The sequence below is a fragment of the Protomyctophum parallelum genome (assembly GCF_964188405.1).
Source record: "Protomyctophum parallelum genome assembly, chromosome: 11".
Taxonomy (NCBI): domain Eukaryota; kingdom Metazoa; phylum Chordata; class Actinopteri; order Myctophiformes; family Myctophidae; genus Protomyctophum; species Protomyctophum parallelum.
The window spans coordinates 40,838,275-40,862,012 of NC_139707.1; the positions used below are offsets into that span (position 1 = coordinate 40,838,275).

General features: G+C 43.2%; 1 protein-coding gene across 2 annotated transcripts in view; it reads right to left on the reverse strand.

Moving 5' to 3' along the window:
- Positions 1–2,043: 2,043 nt before the first annotated feature.
- clybl (citrate lyase beta like) overlaps positions 2,044–23,738 on the reverse strand; it is a 109,261-nt gene continuing 87,566 nt past the window's right edge. For both annotated transcript variants that reach the window (XM_083776460.1, XM_083776459.1), the window contains exons 4-8: positions 20,710–20,811; positions 19,559–19,652; positions 17,732–17,899; positions 9,198–9,322; positions 2,044–3,979 (exon numbers count right to left, since the gene is read on the reverse strand). In XM_083776460.1, the coding sequence (XP_083632586.1) occupies positions 3,884–3,979; positions 9,198–9,322; positions 17,732–17,899; positions 19,559–19,652; positions 20,710–20,811 (585 nt within the window). In that variant the 3' untranslated portion in view covers positions 2,044–3,883. The remainder of the gene's footprint in view (positions 3,980–9,197; positions 9,323–17,731; positions 17,900–19,558; positions 19,653–20,709; positions 20,812–23,738) is intronic.

Here is a 23,738-nt window from a genome sequence, read left to right on the forward strand (position 1 = left end):
TGTTGTTATAGCAATGCCAATAACAAACCAATATCAGTATATCATTCCAATTCTTATAACAATTTCGATTAGGGGGTTTTATTGTGTTAATTATACTGCAGCCAAATCGGTATACAATTTAAATTCAATATATGATTAAGTGAGTCGTTTTCATTTCAGAAAAAAGGAAAGTGAAACGAATTAATTAATCAAATCATGTATATTAAAACAGTTCCCTGTCTATATGCAATGTCGAAAATTAAACATTATTAATAGGGTAATAGAATTGTATAAAAAACTAAAAAGGGGTGGGGGATGAGGATTCTGGAATAGGCCTATCCTACATTATTCTTCTGAAAAAAGTATAGTCAAATGCTTCAATAAAATAGCCTACTCACTGAAATTCTGTTTTTTCTTGATCAACTCATGCGTGTTTTTTATTTTACCTAATAGCCTGCACTTTTGTTTTCAAACGGCGAATATCTGCAATAACACGAGGTTTCATCGCTCCGAAATAATCTTCCATTGAAATTAGTTTGTCATATATTGTCATTAGCACCCTATTAAAACAATGAAGTCATTATTTGGGCGTCCCCGGGCGAGGAATTAGAAGAATAAAACCATCTTTGCCACACGGGTCCCATTTAGATTAATGGAAAAATATGTAAAACATTTCGTTTTAATTTTCCTCTGACAGTGTTTTGCATACATGCATTTTCTCCGCCTGCGTTGTACCTCATCATTTATGAAAGCAATCTTCACCAACACATTACGGGGCTATGAAATAGTGCTCGCAGCCTAATTGATTCCCGTCACAATTTTGTGAGGTTATAATCGTGTTAATTGTAATTTACTCTCAGGGAATACCGGGGAAATGTATTTAAATAAATTTGCCGAGTGGACTCAAAAGATTACACAGTAAATAGAAATGTCAATTACACAGCGGAGGCAGACAAAGACAGAAACATTCCACTAATCTACAAAGATGTCACTCACATCAATGACTTTTTTTCCTCTCCCCAATATATAACACAATTATCTGAGACGCCTGTGAAAAGAGAGAAACTACATGTGTACCTGAATCAGTGAATTTGACCGGATACATATCATTGTAACAATAAGAAAGAAATAAGTTTCAGTGTAGAGGGGGACTAGGGGGGGGGGGGTATATTAAGGCTAAATATTAAACCCAAAGAGTCTGACTAGGCCTAATGCAGACGCTCAAATGTTATTTAAAACATTTGTAATGCAAGATCATTCCTATAAATCAAGTATTGTCAAGTATTTGATTGTTGTTGATATAATTGCATGTTTTTTTGTGACACCTGTTTGTTGCTCCATGAAAGGCCCAATCAGCAGATTGTTCTTAAGCACATGCTGGAGCAATTAAGGTAACACTTGTCACCTCAGACATGGCCATCACTGTACCTGATGATGCAACATAATGTTTACAATTATGTTGCACATTTTTACAAAACAAATGTTCTTACTCCGGCAACTCGACTTGTCTTTGTAGGCCTATAACCGTGAAAATATATGTTGTATCATAACTATGTTTTGTGAAATTGTATAATGATTGAAAAGTAGGTTCATAATTTGAAAATGTGTTGTTAATATCAACTAGCTGATGTATGACAAAACAGTGAACATGAACTCATGAGACTTTTGTACTTAATTTAAAGGCCCTGTATTGATGTAAAAACATGTATCGGATCTATAAGTTGCCACTATCAACAAAAAAAATGTCTATTAATAATGTATCATAACTCAGTCCATGAATCTGTATTAGGAAATAAACACATTCCTATAAAGCCTTTAATAATTCCTATTTAAGTTGGGTAAACAAATGACTGTTTTTCTTTTCCCTTTCTTGTGATATATAAAGACGATTGTTTGGTTTGACAGTTGAGATCCACCTGAATGTACATGCACTTACAAAAGTGTACAGTGTAAAAGTAAACATAATCATTATACTTCATGTGTTCTTTCAAGTGTTTTAATCCTCTCAAAATATCTGTTTAAAATTTGCTGTACATACTGATTAAATTAATCACACATGACATGAAGTGAACCTCTGAAATAGCACGATTTGTCGATTTAACTAATGTCACACAAGGCAACACACTTTGCATCAAGTTAAACAGTAAAATAGTGGGCGGGTCTGTGGGCAAAAAAAAAAAAGAAAACATTTTAAAAGTGGACATGAATGCAAGGAGAGAAAAGTGAACCAGGGGTTAGAGGGGGATACGTGGGCCAAGAGCCAATAAGGAGGCTGCTTATTGTTTGGCCTTTAGCCGGACGCAGGAGTGGTTTCCATCTTTTCTGTCTGGGCTTGGCCCTGGCACCGACCGCAGTCCTGCTCCAGACACAATAGATCATACAGTACCCTGACTAGTACACAGAGAGAGACAGACAGAGAGAGAGAGAGAGAGAGAGAGAGACAGAGAGAGAGAGAGGAACGAGAGTGGGGTGGGGTGGTGTGTGTAGTGCCTTTCATTACCATGGTCACCAATGGCACTATTAACCATTCAACACCTCCCCAATTATCCTCCCATCCGCAGACAGAGAGACAAAGCGCCCGGTCGTGGTCTGCTGGAGCAACATGGCCACTAATCTGTCCCCACTCCAATATCACACCCACTTCACTGTTTCTCAAAGTCACGCAAACACACAAGCACTTTACCCCATAGACTCATTGTCATTTTTATTTGTAACATGGGCACCGCGAAAGCACTTGACGATGCGCGACTCTGGGTTTGTGTGGTTGGTGATGTTTTTCTTCCGATGGATTAATCCATTAAAAAAAAAAAAGGCAACGATTACAGGGTCAGATACAGGAAAAACAAAAACCAAAAACAGATTAATTGTGCTGAATGGAACTATAACATGCGCATGTGATTTTGGTTTAATTTGAAGGATGCATGTGTGTGTGTGTGTGTGTGTACAGACTTGGAATTCTGTCCTGCTGACGGACCAGGTAAAGGACAAAGCCACTGTCCCGCATGGTCTGTCTGGTGCCACACGCCTGTAGTGCGGCAACGACACAGGCACGCTGCCGATGGAGAGAAAGAGCCACATGGCTCGGTTGAAACAAAAACGCAACGTGTTGGTTTAACTAAATTCATTGAGGGCCTGTTTAGCAAACAGGACTTTGATGTTTTTTTTTAAGTTGTGGGGCTGGGGGGGCATGGTGGGCAGAGGCCAGCGCTCATGAGGCCTGTCTTTAAGGCTATGGGGCCCACGACGTGCAATATATGGATGAATAGAACGACAACAGTGGCTTGTTGTGTTTGTTTACCCTTTTGCTCAGCCGGCCTGGACCCTGGAGATGGGAGAGCATCCGTCGTGACCCGGGAGAGGTGGGAGGCACAGGCGTGCACTCGCGCACACACACACACACACACATACACACACGCTCGTACACACGCACTCACGTACACACACACACACACGCACGTACACACACACACACACTGGAGGAAAACACAATACGCACACCACATGACACGCCAGCAAGCACATTAAATGGCTTGCCAAGAAAGTGCCCGCGCCCACAGAAGAATCTCAGATACTTAATTCATTTTGACACGGAGCGCCATCAGATGTCAAAGTGTTGCTATACATGTCCTGAACTGAAAACGACAGCATATTGTTTTTATACCTTAGCAGCAAAGACAAAATAACTAAAAAAAAAAACACATCGTAAACTCAATCAACACACAATTAACATAAATATAGAATTTTGTTCACAAGCCGTTTCCATGAGTGTCCCATTCTATTCGTTACACCGAGAGAATTGTTCGTTGAGTTTCTCACACAGTATTCTCCTTTTAAAGAGACCCGTTGTTTTGACAGATTCTGGTGTCATGTGATCTCCTGCCCACGTTCCGACAGTCTCATGGGTTTATTTTCCCGAAACAGCGGCGGACAGCGTTATGATGTTCTGGGCCTGCTTCAGCGAGGGCATGTCAATCATACTGCCGCGGAAGGTGAACGCACCCTGGACAGGATCACAGCACAGCAGAGGAGAGAGAGAGAGAGAGAGAGAGAGAGACATTAGCAAGTGAAAGGTAGAGCAGAGTTAAATGCAGGTGATTCAACTGAAGGCATTTCCCAGAGCATATAAATTGACCATTTTCTCCGTGGCCATTTGGGCTTTTGCGTCATATATAATATACTCGGATGGAGCGTGGTAACCCCGCGGTCCCCGCCCACCGTCGGAATGGGGTTTCCCCAGTATGACGTAAGCCCAACATGGCTGCCGTGTGAATATGATCAACGGACTCCCGAGTCTATAAAAGGAACATTAACTTATACTGTCCCGACTCCCAAACATATTCATGCAAAGATCGTTATATGAAAATATGTATAGGATGATCAAGGATAGCGTCACTTTTGTGCATAATTTTGATGTAAGTAAAGTGTGTGTAAAGTTAAAGTGAAATCTGTAAAAAAAAAAATATCATAGATAAAAGAGTAAGATGAAGCATCTTGACTTATTATTTTCCTATATATAGCATCTGCTGAAAACACTAAATAGGTTTGTCAGATCACCGTCACCTAAAGGTTAAAGTTTGTTCTGGTATACTTCTCATACATTTGCAACAGTAGAAAAAGAAAAAAATACTCAAAGATAAAAGACCCAAACCAAATATACGATTAAAAACCATATCTGTATGTCTAATGACACAATATAAAAGCTCTACCTGCACCGACTAATAATTACCGTGCTGCAAAGTAAAAATATATGAAAATATTTTCAAATATGCTTAGTTTAAAAAAAAACTAAACATGAGAAAAACATTAAGTTGATGCCCAAGGAGCAGGTGAGAATGATAAGAAACAAGCAAACGTGCTCTCTGTTCAAATCCTTGTCAACAACAACAGCACACACACACACACACACACACACACACACACACACACACACACACACACACACACACACACACACACACACACACACACACACACACACACACACACACACACACAGTGCACGGTGCAGCAGAGGGATGGGTATAGGGATGGGTCCCTCGGGCGATGCTTAGTGGGAGCAGGCCTGGCAGGGAGAGGAGGCGCGGGCAGATTGTGTATTACCTCAGCACAGACAGCCCACAGAGCTCCACACACAGGATCCAACCATGCACTAAATTAGGAACAATAATATTGTACACTTAAGCCATTCTGGGCGGGAAACCCCTTTTGGCTGTCAGCATCATGCTATGCTTTAGCTATTGAAAAATAGCAGATCTACAAGCTCATAGCGCGCCACCGAGTGGCGCGCTAAGAGCTTGTAGGTCTGCTATTTTTGAGAAATCGTGAAAAGTGACATGAAAGTGTTTGAGAACGACTGACGTAGAAAAACAGCTTTTTCGAGAGAAAACTGTCATGGATTTAGAAGACATTTTGCAGAATCGTTCCAAGGTTAGAATGGGTTAATTGGCCTATACCTCCCCCTAGCCCCCTATGTTGTCTCTGAGAGAGAGTGTATACACACAGGGGTGTACTGTACAGTAAAGGGATTCTGGGCAACCACAGAGGTGTGCGCGCGAGCACACAAAGGAACGCTCTGTATTCTCCCAAGGGAGGAAATAAGGCCTGTGTCATCAACATGCCATCTGTCAATACGGCATGCCTGACACACAGAAATTACTATTATTATTATTATTATATGTTATGTGCCTTGAATTGTAATTTGTTCCAAAATAAAAAAAATACAATTTCGCTTTGCTTTACGGTCTTAAAATAATGCACTAGAGATAAGAAAGACTAACATGAAAAGCGAACCGAGCGGTGCAACTATACATGTATTGTTATAGTTACTGTACTGTACTGTACTGTACTGTACTGTACTGTGATTATATTTGAAAAAAAATCTTTGGGAAATGACTTTTCTTGTACTATAGCACCCAATAAAAAAATGAAAAAAAAAATGAAATGAAAAACAACAGAACATTTTAGGCATTCGCTTCGGTACATGGCCGCACTTGGGGGGGGAAATTGGAGAGATCATTATGCCGGCATTTCTCCACAAACATGTATTTTCCAGTGTTTTGAAAGGACAAGCATCATCTCAGACAGTATAGAACTGGAGCCGTGTAACGGCACGGATGTTGTATGGAGGTTTTCAAAGAGGAAATGGAGACAGAAAACATACTGATGTACACTACACTCTACACTCTACACTCTACCTGGTGTCAATAATAATTAGCAAGACATTCTCCAGGGGTGTTTCTTTGGCTCTGTACGATGCTCTGTATATTAAGCTGCTTTCAGACATGCACTGAAAGCCCTGAACGTCTCTACACATCGTCTAGACCAGGGGTTTTCTTTTGGCCTCGGACCCCCGAAAATGCTTTGGCCATGTCTTGAGGGGCCCACGACCCCCAGGTTGAGAACCCCTGGTCTAGCCCATTATGTTATGCTTTAGCTATTGAGGTCTGTAGGTCTGCTATTTTTGGAAAATTCAAGAACCACTGACATAGAAACATAGCTTTTTCAGAAAACTGTCAGGATTTAGAAGACATTTTTAGAATCTGATCTCAGGTCAGAATGGGCTAGACTAAGGGCTGTAGCCTACAGTATTATTTTTACGCAAATGTCCAAAATGGATTTGGAATGGACCTAACATTGCCAGCTCCCTAGCACAAAGTCTGTGTAATGTTTGATTGAGCCCAATGTGAATGAATAGATTGGCAAATTCACAGTGGGCATGTCAACAGTGTTTCTATGGCATTGACGTGAAACCAAAAAGACACTTAAAATAAACTGTTAGCTCTGGCAGATTTGCCTCTGGCTAAAACAAACTTGTTTTTTGTTGGAACAATCGTATGAATTGAAACGGGCCAACCTCCCCCCCTGGGCAGTAGTGGGACCTGATGACAGATGGGATTCATTACAAAAGGGACGATACAGAACCAACCCAATTTGTACCATCGGCGAAGCCGAGTATGTTGGCCCATGAAGTGTGGACATTTGCGACACGTTTGTCACTGCAATAATCCCGGAAAACAAACAGGCAGGCCGATAACAGAACAGCCAAATATGGACATGCTTGACATCAGCGGAAATATATGAAGATTGCCATGGGTGTGTGTGTGTGTACTGTGTACCCAGATTGTGCCCATATAGGGCCTGATGACTGATGTCACAATGCTGACTGTAATAGCTGACTGGCATGATCAGATTCTAAAAAAAATCTTCTACATCATGACAGTTCTCTGAAAAAGCTATGTTTCTATGTCAGTCCTTCTTCGATTTAAAAAAAAATAGCAGACCTACAAGCTCGTAGCGCGCCACTCGGTGGCGCGCTATGAGCTTGTAGGTCTGCTATTTTTCAATAGCTAAAGCATAACATAATGCAAAAGGGGTTCAACAGGACCACTTCACCACTTTTCAACCTACCTTCATATAATAGGTCCTCGCTAATGTTCATGATAAAATGTCACAATCTTTGTATACACTGTCTTGTGTCTCATAGGAGGCCTGTGGGCATTTCAGAAAACCCGTCCACCAGTGACATCATCGATGGGGGAATCCAAGCTAATAGAAACCGCAGGCTTTATATTCCTGAAAAGTTGCAATGCGAAAATGGAAGCCATCGTTCTTCTCACGATAATACAAATCTGAATATTCTTTCAAGAGAATCTTGTTTAAAAGAAAATCTGCCTAATGATGATGTCACTGGTGGATGGGTTTGTGAACTGCCCTCCTATAATGAGACAGAGTAGAAAATAATTGTATTTTATCATGAACATTAGCGAAGACCAATTATATGAAGCGATAAGTTGAAAAGTGGTCCTTTAATTCGCAGCGCAGTGTCAGCGTGATTCATCCGTTTGTTCTTTATACGAGACAGTTTTAGCTTATCGTAGTTGTCGGGTAGAAACCTCTTATATTTGAACTTTCTGTATTGTTTTATTTCCGTGAATTAACACCCTATTTGATCATACTACAGCGTCACACAAAAGCATCAAAAGTATAGCAGAAGCTCATGGAGTGAAGCGGCGCGCTCGGAACAAGTCGATCTGCTGTACTTTTGCTATTAAAAAAAAAAAAAAGAATCCTGAAAAGAAAACCCGTTTTAGACACAAGGTTTCCACCCGATCCAAAACATTGTGCACCATGCATCGTGAAAAGGTGTTTTTGTTGTTGTTGTCATGGTTTGTGGGCCAAACAAACACAGCAACTTATTATTTAGGGTTAAATCTAGTGTCTCCGTTCGCTCAGCACTCTCTCAGCGAGGGGGTTCTCCCAGCATCACGTCGTGGGGGAAGACATTAAATCACATGAGGACCGCTGGGATGGTTTCCCCTCTCTCTGCGTGGATTGCAGTTGCTTTGTCGGGAGTATGAGATGCTTTTTCCAGCGTTCAATGTTCAACATGGAAGGAACTGGCCATACTAAATCAAAAGAAGTAACACGTTTGCTGTTGCTGCGTTCTCACCGTAGTGAGAACACACTCTGGAGAGTAAAGTCTGTTCTATATATACTGTACATCTGAATGACCGTACACACATCTGTCTACCATTTTATTATTAGTAAAACAAATAAGAGCCAGATGGGACACCCATACCCACATATAAGTGGCAGATATTCCGTGCTCAAAATTCGAGGGCAGATCTTCCGTGCTCAAAATTTGAGGGCAGATCTTCCGTGCTCAAAATTTGAGGGCAGATCTTCCGTGCTCAGAATTTGAGGGCAGATCTTCCGTGCTCAAAATTCGAGGGCAGATCTTCCGTGCTCAAAATTTGAGGGCAGATCTTCCGTGCTCAAAATTTGAGGGCAGATCTTCCGTGCTCAGAATTTGAGGGCAGATCTTCCGTGCTCAAAATTCGAGGGCAGATCTTCCGTGCTCAAAATTCGAGGGCAGATCTTCCGTGCTCAAAATCCGAGGGCAGATATTCCGTGCTCAAAAGTTGAGGAATTATAGAGACGACAGAGCCACATACACTCAACCAAATTCGCCGCATTCAACAAAGAAAAATAAAAAAATAAAAAAATATTGTCATATCCCCAAACAGACCCAGCAAGGCCCCAAACGGGTACTGACTAGTACAGTATATTAATTTGTGAGCTTCCACTGTATCCAAAACATCCATGTTAGAAAGAAAGCGAGGCAGCAGGAACCATACATGTACACTATATAGCATGAGTAAAAATAATAATAATGCAAACGTGTGAAGTTATGCGTGGTTAAAATATGCTGACATTACCTTCCCCTCCTTCTGATGTTGGTCAAAGGCTGCAATGAGCTCTTTGGCCCACTGGAACCTCTCCTGGCTCGGGGAAAACTCCTCCTGTACGGCCTGGATCTGACCCGGGTGGATCACCTGCTTACCTAGACAGAATACACAATGTATAAAATATTGATATAGTGAAAGAAAGGACTATTATGGCTTCTATAGATATTAACCCGTTCTGACCTGAGATCAGATTCATACGAGGTTTCCACCTGGACACACACTGGTCTGATTAAACACAAAGCAAGATTTGGAGTAAGAAAACATCTTACTGTAACTTTTTTCATTTCAGGAGCTTGGTCAATACAGTATATATATGTTACAGCATGAGGCAATTGCTGTGGGAAACTATTTGAGGGTATAATTTCTTACTGGGTTCCAGGCAGGTGGTGAGAATACTGGACAACTCACCCCGGTGCCTGCCCGTTTTTCCTCCCGGAACTTTCCCCAGTGAGGGGGATAACTTTGTAATATGCTATTGGCTGTTTGTATTCTTTTTGGAAAAATATAAAAAGATACTCCTGTTGGAAAGGCTATATTATTTTTCTGACCCTATAAACAATTTAGTATTATTTAGTACATGTAAGGTTTTGCCCCCTCAAATGGTACCTCGTCAGATAATCCCCCACATAGCCTACAACAACTTCTGTGAACAGACTTCACTGTAGCAGCTTTTCATAAATTATATTTGTACTTGGGCTGTCTGCTGTCGTGAAAGTTTTTTAGCCGTCTCCCACCCCTCACTGGGGAAAATTCCGGGAGGAAAACGGAAAAGGGGTGAGTTGTCTTGTTACCGGTGGTGAGTATTCAGTCTGTGTGTGTGTGTGTGTGTGTGTGTTACACACAGTAAGCGTTAAGTCAGCATTAAGGTGAGTCATTGAGCCACCGCAGGGCCCTCAGGATACTATGCATTACAGAGTGACATCAGGTGTCCCCTCTATGGCGTCCTCTGGGGCCAAGCGTGTGGCCCGGCTGCAGCGCTGGAACCTCGCTGCATGCTTAGTTACACTTCAATCTAACACAGACGCCACCTACAATATAGGACCCCGACATGAGAGAAACCAGGCTGTGCATGCACCCACACACACACACACACACACACACAAGTGCATTTTGCATATACACACTAATGTGTGGGCGCACGCAAGCGCACACACGCACAAACATTTGTAAATACAGTAGCACGCATGCGTGCACACTTTACTTACTTCATATGTTTATTTGGACAGGACAATAATGCATATTAATGGACGTCACATGGACGTAAATACACCGGATATAGCACAGTTGCTAATTTTCATCCTCAGTCCTCACAGGACACACAAAACAGCAGCACACACACAGTAGCACGCGCGCGCACACAGTAGCGCGCGCACACACACACACACACACACACACACACACACACACAGTAGCACGCACACACACACACAAATGTGTAAATACAGTAGCAAATATATTTATATTTATAGCCTTTTACTGTGCATCATTTCTTAACCTTTGCTAAAAATATGGATTGACTCGCGGTGACTTGAATTTGAAAGAAAACCTGTCCTGTGTGAACCGCAACTTTCCGACGGCATTATTGTTTCATGCGTCCGGATAACGGCGGAACGAGAGTCACCTGGTGCCCGTTTGAGAGACAGGAGCCTTAACGAGATGCCGACGAGGCACAGACTCCCATCGGACACAATTCTCCGGGTTTCCCTACCGCTTCCTTCACAGTTACATCTGAGACGAGCGCCATGGTACATAATCCCGTGTACATTTGCGGATCAAACTTGCAGCGATAAGTTAACTCATTTAGACCCCGAGAAGTGATTCTATACAAATGTCTTCTCTAAATCATGACAGTTTTCAGAAAAAAACCCTATGTTTCTTATGTCGTGTGTTGGACTGCTATGAGCTTGTAGATCTGCTATTTTTCAATAGCTAAAGCATGACATGATGCAGTTTAGAACACCAAAAAGGGGTTCTAGCCCAAAATGGGTTAACCCATTCTGAACGGGAACCCCTTTTGGTGTTAGCATCATGTCATGCTTTAGCTATTGAAGAATAGCAGATCTACAAGCTCATAGCGCGCCACCGAGTGGCGCGCTACGAGCTTGTAGGTCTGCTATTTTTTAAAAATCAAACAAACGAAAACTGTCAGGATGTATAGAAGACATTTTCAGAATATGATCTCAGGTCAGAATGGAAAACTGTCAGGATGTATAGAAGACATTTTCAGAATCTGATCTCAGGTCAGAACGGGTTAAGGTTATGAAACGTCTGGCGACGACGACGGCCTGCGCGGCAGCCAGCAGGTTCTCATCAGTTTAGAGCTTAGCTCCGTCTCCCGACAGCAAATCCTTCAAGGTGGCCGAGCAGGCGGCCCGCCGCTAGCTAGAATTTAACCACTTAAAAACCTCTCTAGACTTCGTCAACTGGGACCCCGAGTTGTGGCTGTGTGTATACTTGGGTACTGATTTGTGTGCCATCTATACACCTTCTAACCCTACACATCTTAGGCAAAAACAAATAGCTGATCCACAGTTGCTCACGACTTGTAGATCGTCTATTTTTGGAGGCTATAATGTTCCTCCCAGATTATATGCTTGTTTGGCGTTTAAGTGGTTAACTCAGGAGAGAAGGAAACAAGAGGAGCCCTCTCCCCCTCACCCCAGTTACCCCCCCCCCCCCCCCCCAAGAAACAGCCTCACAGCGAGTATCGTGATCAACACACTCTTGACTTATTATAAACCATCTCCACCGTACTTCAAATATTACATGACATAAGTAGTTGTTTTCCATGCGAAGATTATCCCCCAAAACGCAACCTCTGACAACAGAATTACAATAATATTATGAACGGCGCAAAAAGAACAAAATAAGTGTGTGAAGTGAGGGGCGCTCTTATCATCATGTCGTAACGTGTCGAGTTGCTCAGACACTATATGACGTAAATTTCCCATTCATTGCCAATGGGAATATAATCTTTGTGTAGGACGGAAAAAGGTGATTTGCTCGTCTACATGTGACGTAAAGTCTCCATTCATTGTCAACATTGTGTTAGGACAAAATAGTCGATTTGCTTAGACACGTACGATGTAAATTCTCCATTCATTGTCAATGGGAATTTAATGTTGGCGTTGGGACAAAAATCTACACTATAGCTGAATATAGGAGGGGCTATAGCGTACCCACACAAAAAATTGACCATTATGGGTCGAAATGTTAAATTGACACCCCCAAGGTCTTGTGCATGTGTATGAAAGGGCAAAGGGGGAATTGTACTTATGCAGTCTCTGTTGGGTAAACAGCCTAAGGACTCCTTTCTCCCTTGGCAGAGACACACGTGCGTGTGTGTGTGTGACTGTGTGTGTGTGTGTGTGTGTGTGTGTGTGTGTGTGTGATGCCTTCTGGGATGTAGCAGAGTGGCAGTGTGTCTCATTCCCTCCTCTACCACCTGTTTTGCTTCTGGCAGTGACTTAAAGATGGGAGTGTTTCCTTCACTTTGCCATCAATCCTGGAATTGCCAGGGTTAAATAAAAATAGACAGTGTGTGTGTGTGTGTGTGTGTGTGTGTGTGTGTGTGTGTGTGTGTGTGTGTGTGTGTGTGTGTGTGCGAGTGTGCGTGCGCACATGTGCGTAATGACAAGAGAATGACAGAGTAGAGAAACGGACAGGGTGACTCAGGTGCCCTCTTTTTACAAGCCATTGGCTCCCCCAAATCGCATCATTCATGCCCTCCAGCCAATCGCTGTCTGCCATGTGGCGCTGGCATCTCATTGGAGGATTACTATTTAGCAAAGTGCTCTCAGGCGAATGATGGGCAGGGTTGCTGGGATGGCACTGGGATGGTATAGTGAAATGTGGTCCCTGAACAGGGAGAATTTCCACTGAAATTCTGCGAATCTGTCACCAAGCAAAGGCCTTGAAACCATTCTAAAGTCGAGGAATTTAATTTATACTAAAAACGATGTATTCTTTTTAAATATGTAAAATACATTTCCTGAATATAAAAAGGCTTTGCTCCCAGGGACTGCATTTCACTGCCATCCCATGGACCCTGCCGGCCATCTTTTCTCTCCATTGAAGATTGTCATACGACAAAGTGGTTCGGCAAAGTATATATGAATTATCGTTACCATTTGGGTAAAGGCAGCTGAAACCAAATGAGCTGAAACCAAATTAATTAGCTCCGTTCTGTACCTCCGTTTTGGTACAGTGAGACAGAAAACGTACAAACACGATACCTCGCCTTCAAACGTGTGTGTGTAGCTGTAGATTTCATAGTGCGTCACACCTGTGCTCGGTGCTAATAGTTCCTGTATGGGGCTTAGGTAGTGCCAAGGTCAATTACAGCACCGGCAGAGGCTTTTGGCTGACAAGTATTATTGCTTAAGTGCAACTCTGGCCAGTAATAGCCACTAACTACGATTACACAGAGTGGCCGCAGGCTTGTAAAGCCATTAATACACCTTTGAATGATTCTATTCTATAATATCACACTATTAATGATATCCTTATTTTATCAAATTGAGACACAAATGAATCATTCCGCAAAAGATAGACACAGCATAAGACTGGAACCAAATTATTTCACCAAAAGTATGTTTACACGGGTTTGAAAATGGCCTGCAATTTATTTCACAATTACACTTGACTGTGTCATTCTAAAAAGGAGAAAATCAGCCATTTGTTTTATTCAGAACGACTTGTCTGTCATATATTCAATATCTATATTCAAAACACCTCGATGGTCAGACAATCATAATTCTTCTGGATAGATAATTAACACTGGCACAAAGATGTGCATATGAGTGTGTGTGTGTGTGTGTGTGTGTCTGTGTGGAGAGTGTGCTCATGGACTACTAACTTAGCAAATAAAAGCAAAATGCCAAGCATTCCTCTCCTGCCAGTGTGAAACCTCACTAATGATCATAATGTAATAATATCTCTCCTCAATGAACTCACACTGCTCTCTGACACACAACAGAAAACAACCAGATCATAAAACACAATGTTTCAGATTTATATTTAATTAATCTTTAACCCATTTTGGGGCGGGCATTTGGTGTTGGCATTGTGTTATGCTTTAGCTATTGAAAAATAGCAGATCTACAAGCTCTTAGCGCGCCACCGAGTGGCGCGCTACGAGCTTGTAGGTCTGCTATTTTTGAAAAGTCGAAGAACGACAAAGACATAGAAACATAGCTTTTTCAGAAAACTGTCAGGATGTAGATGACATTTTTAGAATCTGATCTCAGGTCAGAACGGGTTAATTGGCAAATAATGCCACAACAACAATATTCACTGCAAGACAGAGAAGAATAATTCTGGAATATCCACTCTGGAACAGGCTGTACTGCCTCCTGTGGTTTGTTACACAGTCTGTGGTGCACATTCACGCGCACACACACATGCATGCATGAGTGCACGTGCGCACGCATACGTACACAGTGCTACACACACACATTCTGAAAGCGTTGCCTGGCTACAGGCACACACTGAGATGTTACACTACACTACAGGCTAACATTCAATGCTAACTGCTTCTCTCAGGCAGACAAGTGCACGCACAGACACACACGCACGCACGCGCACGCAGACACACAAACGCATGCACGCTCGCGCAGACACACACACACACACACACACACACACACACACACACACACACTTTAGTCTTCCTTTCATGGTGGGCAGAACAGAAGTGTCATAATCAGAGACAGACATTTAACGACTAAACAGCGCTGTCTGCATTTCGGTAAAATGGAACCAAAACTATGTGTGTGTGCCGTGTGTGTGTGTGTGTGTGTGTGTGTGTGTGTGTGTGTGTGTGGTGTGGGGGGGTGGGGGGCAGCAGGCTCAGGGAAATAGTGTGAAGAAAGGTATGTCAATGTCAAAACGAAAAAGCCAGGAGATCATTTGTTCCTTCCTACTGTTTTTTTAAGCAATTTAAACATTCAGAGAGAGGGAGAGATTGAAACACTGAATGGTCCTGAACTGGTGTGGGGCTAGCACCAAAAGGTAAAAGGAGATTGAGTATGAGCACCATTGAAAAATAAATACATACACAGGAGTCCATGAGGATATACAGTAAGTAAAGTCAGCAGTGTAATGCCTGGTAAGGTTTATATACTTGGTTGCACATTGTTTGTGTCTACAGAGCACCACAAATGAGCAGATCTACAATCTCCCACGTCGGAGCAGGATGCATTGTGAGTGACCGTGTAGATCGGCTGCATGAGGTGTGATGCGTCTGTGCACAACTAAAGCAGGCACTGCTGTATCCATATTAAAGATTTAACCGATTCTGACCTGAGATCAGATTCATACGAGGTTTCCACTGGACACACACTGGTCTGATTAACCCATTCTGACCTGAGATCAGATTCTAAAAATGTCAGTCGTTCTTCGATCTTTCAAAAATAGCAGACCTACAAGCTCGTAGCGCGCCACTCGGTGGCGCGCTATGAGCTTGTAGATCTGCTATTTTTCAATAGCTAAAGCACAACATGATGCCAACACCAAAAGGGTGTTCCCGTTCAGAATGGGTTAAAACAAATGGACCCTTAGAACACTGTGGCCTCGGTCCCAGGCTTACTCATCTGCAAAGAGAAAAGCCTGGTCACAAACTCACAACCTATCGGCGGAAGTGTCGGCCGGAAAACATCCGTCGGATGCATTTCCACCCGGATACGATATTCTTTCGACCGATCACAAGACCCGCTTCATAAGCGTTGATATGACGTCATTTTCCTTGAGCGGTACTTCCCTACCGAAATCCCGCAACTTCCGCCCCGAAACAAATATATATAGTATAGAGCAGGGGTACTCAACTGGCGGACCGCGGTCCGCGACCGGACCGCGGACCACCTCTTTGCGGACCACCCAAAAAAAAAAAAAAAGGGTTTTTTTTTTTTAAGTTAATAATATAAATAACATCAGATGGTACATTTCTCATGTGAAATTGCTGCAAAGGCCCCCAAAATGTCCCCCAAGGGCCTCCAAAATTTTGGCGCGCACTATGCGCGCGCGCAGTGTGGCCTGCCAGGGCGTATAACTCCCGGCCTGATTTGGAGTTCCACTCCGGGCCTGCACTCTGCACCCCATTATTGGTTGGGTGGAAGGGGATCTGATTTGTATAAGCTTGGCTTGACCATACTAAACGGGCATAGAGCCCCGCTCTCCGAAGGACGCCGCGCATGGGACCGGACCTCTGTCTTAAAAAAAAAAAAATTGTGGACCTTCATCATTTCTAGTTGAGGACCCCTGGTATAGAGATACCGTCTACAGCGTAGAGGTCTTGCCCGCAGCGTGAGAACACTGAGGATTTCACAGTGTGGACGGGAGATATTCTGCCTTAGAAGACATACTAAGAAGGCTGTAAGTAATTCAGCCTTGAGAGGCAAAGGCTTTCTGGTGCTGGAATCACTGACATACTCGAAAGCATTAAAAAAGTGCATTTCTTTCATATCAATGCATTGATTTGTAGCCTATCAAAAGTTTGTAGATCAGATGAAATGTCAAAAGTACAAATGTATTTGAAACGTAACGGAGCGAAAGTCACACACACGCACGCACGCACACGCACACGCACACACACACACACACACACACACACACACACACACACACACACACACACACACACACACACACACACACACACACACACACACACACACACAATGTACAGTGCTCAAGTAAATGTACTTAGTTACTGTCACAGTCCACGACTTGAACTAGACGGCGCAGGAAAGCTATTACGGGAAAGCTAAAAGAAAAAAAAAGAAAACAGTGCGTCGCAGGTTAGCCACCGGGCTGAGTTAACACATTAAGACTTTAGAGGTTGATTCAAAACAAATGTCTTCTAAACTTGTGGTTTCTATATATATCAGTGGTTCTCACACCTTTTCATCCCCCACAATTATATGCATATGGCGGGCGGCCCCCCCGTCTCAAAATATTCTGTTCCAGGGAGTGAACCCCAGAAGCGAGTAAAAGAAATACATAGAAGATTTGCCACAAATCTTCACGACTTTTCAAAAATAGACGCTCTAAGTGACTAAGAGCGCTTGTAGATCGCTTCTAGATCGGCTATCTTTGAACAGCCAAAGCATAAGAAAATGGTTAACACGTTTTGTGCGGCAACCCCTTTTAGTGTTAGCATTATGTTATGCTTTAGCTATTGAAAAATAGCAGATCTACAAGCTCATAGCGCGCCACCGAGTGGCGTGCTACGAGCTTGTAGGTCTGCTATTTTTTTTAAACTGTCAGGATTTAAGACATTTTTTAGAATCTGATCTCAGGACAAAATGCGTTAAAGAACCACCCATTCTTCTGTGCGTTAGAATCTGATCTCAGGTCAAAATGCGTTAAAGAACCACCCATTCTTCTGTGCGTTAGAGAATCTGATCTCAGGTCAAAATGGGTTAACGTGGTCAAAACTAAAATAAACGTCACGGATGTGATCAATGGGCCAGGAGGGAGAGTCGGTCGGCGGTGTGTTACAGTACCTGTGAATCCCATGAGAGCCCCCTCTCTGGCCTGCCGTCTCAGCCCCTCGTTATCCCTGTAGTCGATGTAGACCAGGTCGATGGCCTGCAGGCCAAAGGCCTTGGTGGTCACCACCACCTTCTGCCGCGCGTACAGCAGCTCCCCGGCGTCCTTGGTCCGCGTGGCGCCTTGCAGAAACAGACACCATAGAAAAGGGAGCAAAAAGAAATGTCAGTCGTTTTTCAAAAAATAGCAGATCTACAAGCTCGTAGCGCGCCACTCGGTGGCGCGCTACGAGCTTGTAGATCTGCTGTTTTTTAAATAGCTAAAGCATAACGTAATGCTATAAAACCAAAAGGGGTTTCTGAAAAAAACCTCATGTTTCTTGTGTGTCAGTTGTTCTCAAACGTTTTCATGTCGAGGACCCCCGAGATTATATTATGTAATTGGCCCGGCCGACCCCCCCGCCCCCCCCCCCCCCCCCCCCATCTGAAAATATGTTGTTCCAGGGACCCCCCCCCCCCCCCCCCATCTGAAAATATGTTGTTCCAGGGCCCTGTGCCTTCATACTTGATAAGCATCAAATAAACAAATACATGTACAGTGTTGGGTCAGCTACATGTAGCTTAACTTGCCCCAACGCTGGTTTTAATTATTTATTTGATGTTTTTTATCCAGTAAGAATTAAGGCTCGAATACCTGCACGTACTGTACACGTACAGTATAGTGGAGTAAGCCAATAGGTCAATTCAAGTTAATTGATAGGCCTATTAGCTATGATTCATTGTTATCTACATGTAGCCGACCCAACACTGCAAAACAGTGAATTTCTAAAATGTTATTTAGAAATGTAAATTATTATAAATATTATAGAATAAATATTGGGCAAACTAGACTGAGTATAGAGTGTAGTTTGCTCTAGACCTCATATTGTACTTGCTGACAAAGTGAGATCAGTTTATTTGACGCATATCAAGAGTATGAAGGCATTACAGAACATTATACTTATTATAGTATTATAGTAGCAGAGTTTGTTTTAACCCATTCAGGCCTGACACCGAAATAAAATAAAAAGTCTTCTAAATCATGAGTTTTCTGAAATACCTATGTTTCTATGTCAGCGGTGCTCAATATTTCATCTCAAGAATCCCAAACACTGTATATTTGGCCACCGACCCCCATCTGAAAAAAGGTTGCCCCCCCCCCCCAGAAGCTAAGATTTGAGTTAAAACGTTCACTCTGAAAGAATATATATTTTTTTTTATTGTGCCGCACAATGAGCTTGTAGATCTGCTATTTTTCAATAGCTAAGGTATAACATAATGCTTAAATATCCATGGCGAAACACTGTAAAAAGAGGGTCTTGTTCCACTTCCAACACATAATAGACAGCTGGATAACAAGAAAACATGGGCCGCTGGGCAGCGACGGGTGGGTGGGTGAGTGGGGGGTTAACCCATTTTGGGCGGGGACCCCTTTTGGTGTTAGCATTATGTTATGCTTCAGCTATTGAAAAATAGCAGATCTACAAGCTCATACGAGCTTGTAGGTCTGTTATTTTTGAAAAATCGAAGAACGACTGACATAGAAACACAGCTTTTTCAGAAAACTGTCAGGATGCGGAAGACATTTTTAGAATCTGATCTCAGGTCAGAATGGAAAACTGTCAGGATGCGGAAGACATTTTTAGAATCTGATCTCAGGTCAGAATGGAAAACTGTCGGGATGCGGAAGACATTTTTAGAATCTGATCTCAGGTCAGAATGGAAAACTGTCGGGATGCGGAAGACATTTTTAGAATCTGATCTCAGGTCAGAATGCGTTAAGGGGACTTCAGGGTACGGTACCTATGCTGGCACAGAAGTCATCAGAGCCGAACACAACACCGTCGTGATGGAGGCCCGCCTTGGGAGCCAGGCGACGCACCTCCTCGCACACTGCCTGAGACACACACACACACACACACACACACACACACACACACACACACACACACACACACACACACACACAGTTAGACTGACAATATTCCGGTGTTTCGAGTTATCTCTATCTATCTATCTATCTGACACATGTAGTTAATGTTTATATACAGAATTTAATCCTGCATTGCCACCCCTGCTTGCTGCTGCAATAATAATAATGTGGAACCTCCAAACAACATCCATGCACATCTGTAAACGCAAACGCGCACACACACACACACACACACACACACACACACACACACAGAGAATATTGTCTATTGTGAAAAGCCTGGAACAACAGACATGTGTCTTGCATGTCCTGGTTCCCAAATAAATTGAAGCACTAGCTGTTTTCACTAGCGATTCCCCCCCCCCCCCTCTTCCTCAGTCCCTGGGGTTCAGTGGACACACACACACACACACACACACACACACACACACACACACACACACACACACACACACACACACACACACACACACACACACACACACACACACACACACACACACCAAGAGGGGGGGGGGGAGGGTAACCAAAAGACAAATCAAGAGAGAGAGAGAGAGGACAATGTTTCTCCCTAAATCCCCAGACCGCTCCCCCCCCCCACATCCCCACCAATGTAGCTGAAGGTCACACTGCAACTGCAACCACACTTTTCTTTGATGCCTGCCAAAATATCCATTAAAAACTCATCCAAATAAGATGACATTAATACAGGTCTAATTAAAACATGTCAGTGTGTCTAGGGGGGGGGGGAGAGAGAGAGAGAGAGAGAGCGGGGGGTATAAGAGAGAGAGATTAAAAACAAAAACGCCTCATTTTTGAGAGACTGTCCGAGCGCTCTTTGAATGTCCCACCTCTCTTTGGACGCGTGGCGCGCTGTCCCCCCAGCCGACACACTGTCTTTAATCTAAACTTGTGAACGAGGGACAAACAGCAGAAGGTCTTACGCAGGCAGTTTTGTGTGTGTGTGTGTGTGTGTGTGTGTGTGGGGGGGGGGTGTTGGGATTTTGTTTTTGCAATTTACCTTAAAATTGAGCAGGCCCACAGCGGTCTCCACGAAGGTGACCAGCCGAATGGGCTCCGTCAGCGCTCGCCCTTTCAAGTGGCGCTGAAACCTGTCAACGAACTTAACGCAGGGGGAACAACACACACACACACACACACACACACACACACACACACACACACACACACACACACACACACACACACACACACACACACACACACACACACACACACACACACACACACACACACACACACACACACACACACACACACACACACACACACACACACACACACACAGGCCTCATTAAATACAGTCGGTGCTCATCTGAATATGGGGAGGGGAAGCAATCACAATGCATTTATTTGTTTTCGCCACAGAGAGAGACATCCACTGTTGATCTCTTCTAAGACAGCACACAGCAAGGATGTGTCAGTTTCCTTGCGTGACCGCATAGCTCACGCTGCATCGCCTTTAGCCATGTGTTCACTTTTGGGAGTGAATTCCTTTCTTTATGCAAAACTTTGCTTTTTAACCACCTGTCAACCTGTCGTCCCTATTTCGGGCATGTCATTATAGAAGAATCTTCAAAGAATACTGAAATTATAGCAGGTCCATAATAAGCTTACAATTTGTCTCGATGCGAGGCGTCGCGAGCTCGTAGTTCTGCTGCTGTTTGACTATTTTCCGTGCAACACCGTCATACGCAAAAAGTACAAAACAGGGCTTAACCCTTTTTGGGCGGGAACCCCTTATTATTGACAAATAGCAGATCTACAAGCTCATAGCGCGGCACCGAGTGCCGAGTGCTACAAGCTTGTATAGGTCTGCTATTTTTGAAAAATCATGAAAATGTGGCGCGAATCTTTGAATTTATATTCTTTCACGGCGAACATTTTTAACTCAAATCTTTGCTTCTGAGGGGGTCCCTGGAATAACATATTTGCAGATGGGGGGGGGGGGTCGGTGGCCAATTACATAAATATTTTGGGGTCGTTGACATGAAATATTGAGCACCACTGATAGAGAAACATGAGGTATGTCAGAAAAACATTTCCGACATAGGATTTAGAAGACATTTCTTAAATTTCGACGTCAGGTCTAAATGGGTTAACCCATTTTGGGGCGGGAACCCCTTTTGGTGTTAGCATTACGTTATGCTTTAGCTATTGAAAAATAGCAGATCTACAAGCTCGTAGCGCGCCACCGAGCGGCGCGCTACGAGCTTGGAGGTCTGCTATTTTTTGAAAACCGTCAGGATTTAGAAGAGATTTTTTTAGAATCTGATCTCAGGTCAAAATGCGTTAAAGAACCCACCGTTCTTCGGTGCGTTAGAATCTGATCTCAGGTCAGAATGGGTTAAGTGTTTTTGACATATCTTGTGCTGTGTGATGATGACGACGGCGTACAGAGCGAGGTTCAGCAGTCAGAGCGGATGGGTGAGTGATGTCATGAATGCCTCGCCGTGTAACACGAACAGGGGAGAAAGGAAAGGAACTTGGGACAAACTGAGATATCAAACTGCTCGGTGTCAGAGTGAATCTGAAACCGTGAAAAATATTCAGGATTAACAATATACGGCAAAATGATAAGACAGGGGCTTTATGAAAACACCACGGTGGGACACACACACACAGAGAGAGAGGTGGAGAGAAAGAAATTGCATTTTAACCCGCAAAAAATATTTTTTGAGAAGAAACTTGACACCTTTATTACCTGCACCATTCTCATTGCAGCCTTTATTCAGAGACAAATATTATGTATTGGGTGTGTGTGTGTGTGTGTCTGTGTGTGTGTGTGCGTGTGTGTGCGTGTGTGTGCGTTCGTGTGCGTTCGTGCACAAACCAAAAGAGGAAATATTCTTTGAATGATCAACACGGTTTCCCCAGAGCCTGAAGTCTTCTGCTACAATATGCCATTCATCTAAACAACCGTTTACACACACACACACACACACACACACACACACACACACACACACACACACACACACACACACACACACACACACACACACACACACACACACACACACACACACACACACACACACACACACACACACACACACACACACACACACTCCATCTCATCTCCAAAGAGACAAAAAAACAACAACACATGCATACGTGTACTGTACACACATGAAACATATACACAAAACAACATGGTTAAGGACGGTGGGGGGGGAATAAGAAACAAGATTCAGGGGGTGTGTATTTGAGTGCATTTCCCTTTTTGCATTATCCCATTTTGGGCCGGGAACCCATTTTGGTGTTATAGCATCATGTCATGCTTTAGCTATTGAAAAATAGCAGATCTACAAGCTCATAGCGCGCCACCGAGCTTGTAGGTCTGCTATTTTTGAAAAATCGAAGAGCGACTGACATTTTTAGAATCTGATCTTAGGTCAGAATGGAAAACTGTCAGGATGTAGTAGACATTTTTAGAATCTGATCTCAGGTCAGAATGAAAACTGTCAGGATGTATAGAAGACATTTTTTAGAATCTGATCTCAGGTCAGAATGGAAAACTGTCAGGATGTAGAAGACATTTTTAGAATCTGATCTCAGGTCAGAATGGAAAACTGTCAGGATGTAGAAGACATTTTTTTTAATCTGATCTCAGGTCAGAATGGAAAACTGTCAGGATGTAGAAGACATTTTTAGAATCTGATCTCGGGTCAGAATGGAAAACTGTCAGGATGTAGAAGACATTTTTTTAGAATCTGATCTCAGGTCAGAATGGAAAACTGTCAGGATGTAGAAGACATTTTTTAGAATCTGATCTCAGGTCAGAATGGGTTATTCCATTCCGCTAGCCGCCCCGGCGACGTGCATGGCAGGGAAACGAAGGAAGCCGGCGGTAACAATCAGACTGTGATATGACACATCGCGGAGAGGCCTTCATTCCGCCGCGCGCGGCTCCTGCTATAATAATGCGAGCTCACCTAAAGGAGGGGCTTTAGAGAACCCAACTTTAGAGTTCTTTGAAGACCAAAGCATTCCAATTTTTTCCAACAGACCAGCTCCTCACAGCCA